The following is a 1,018-nucleotide window of genomic DNA, read 5'->3' as shown; positions in this document are numbered from 1 at the left end:
AAAAAAAAAAAAAAAAACCTCAACATACAAAGGCCACACTGACCTCTGACATCCAGCTCTTCATCGACTGATCAGCACGTATGGTCATGACGTTGGTCCACGAGTCCGTGAAGTGCGTAAGGAACGGTTCCAAGCATTCGCCAATCCACAAACAAGCTGATTGTGCAGTGATCACAGCAAGGCCTAAAGTAGCAATTTCAAGATTCTAATGTCAACTACAAACACTTATAAGATTCCTCCTCTAAGACGTGTTCCCTATTCCCAATAACACAAAGTTACAACCTTTATGTTCAAAACCTACACCTATCAACCAAAAAAGATCCTACGAAGCAAGAGTTAGCAGAAAAACCCAATCTCACCTCTTCCTCCAGGTCTACCATACTCGTCCTGCAATCAAACCAAACCCTAATAAGATGAATGAACCAATAAGTTAAGAAAGATTAAACGAAGAAGAAGAAGAATCTTTACGCAGGTCCCGATGAATGCCTCAAGAGGGGGGTTGTGTTCTTCCATCATCTTCCTAGTGACCCAAATCGTCATCACCATCCTGTTGCGAACACGTTCCCACGACAACTCACGAGCAAACCCATTCTCTTCGTCAATCTCTTCTTCTTTGATAAATTCCCCCCTCATGTCCGCCATATACCTCTCTGCAAACGCCTCTTCGGCTCTCCACGAAGCCCTTATCTGACGAGCTCTCGACGGATCCATGACGGTACAGGAAGGCGATCTTGATCGAGTCGGGAAGAGTGAGAGAGAGAGAGATGAGAGCGAAAGTGTTTTTTCGATTTTAATCTCTCCCCGCTTATGTATATATATATGATTAACAACCTTACTAAATAGAGACTAAATCATCCGAGAATTATACCGTTTTCTAATCATTTGATAGATTCCGGTTTGGTTTAAACCAATTACTAAACCTGACTTGCAAAAATAAACTAGCAAAACATTTCAATAAGATAAATAAAATTAAGAAAAATACAAAAAAATGAACCAAAATTCTCTCTTCTTTTTTTTT

At 40.3% G+C, this 1,018-nt stretch overlaps 1 protein-coding gene across 1 annotated transcript; it reads right to left on the bottom strand.

The window, feature by feature from the left end:
* Positions 1-43: 43 nt before the first annotated feature.
* LOC106321961 lies at positions 44-765 on the bottom strand (the record flags this gene model as incomplete). Its single annotated transcript, XM_013760170.1, has 3 exons — positions 469-765; positions 360-387; positions 44-183 (listed from the first exon to the last, which is right to left on the bottom strand). Coding segments are annotated over exons 1-3 (411 nt in total), but the record flags the coding sequence as incomplete, so codon positions are not given.
* Between the last annotated feature and the right edge of the window lie 253 nt (positions 766-1,018).

Source organism: Brassica oleracea, unplaced genomic scaffold (assembly GCF_000695525.1).
Source record: "Brassica oleracea var. oleracea cultivar TO1000 unplaced genomic scaffold, BOL UnpScaffold04190, whole genome shotgun sequence".
NCBI classification, from domain to species: domain Eukaryota; kingdom Viridiplantae; phylum Streptophyta; class Magnoliopsida; order Brassicales; family Brassicaceae; genus Brassica; species Brassica oleracea.
This window is presented reverse-complemented; position numbering and strand designations above follow the sequence as displayed.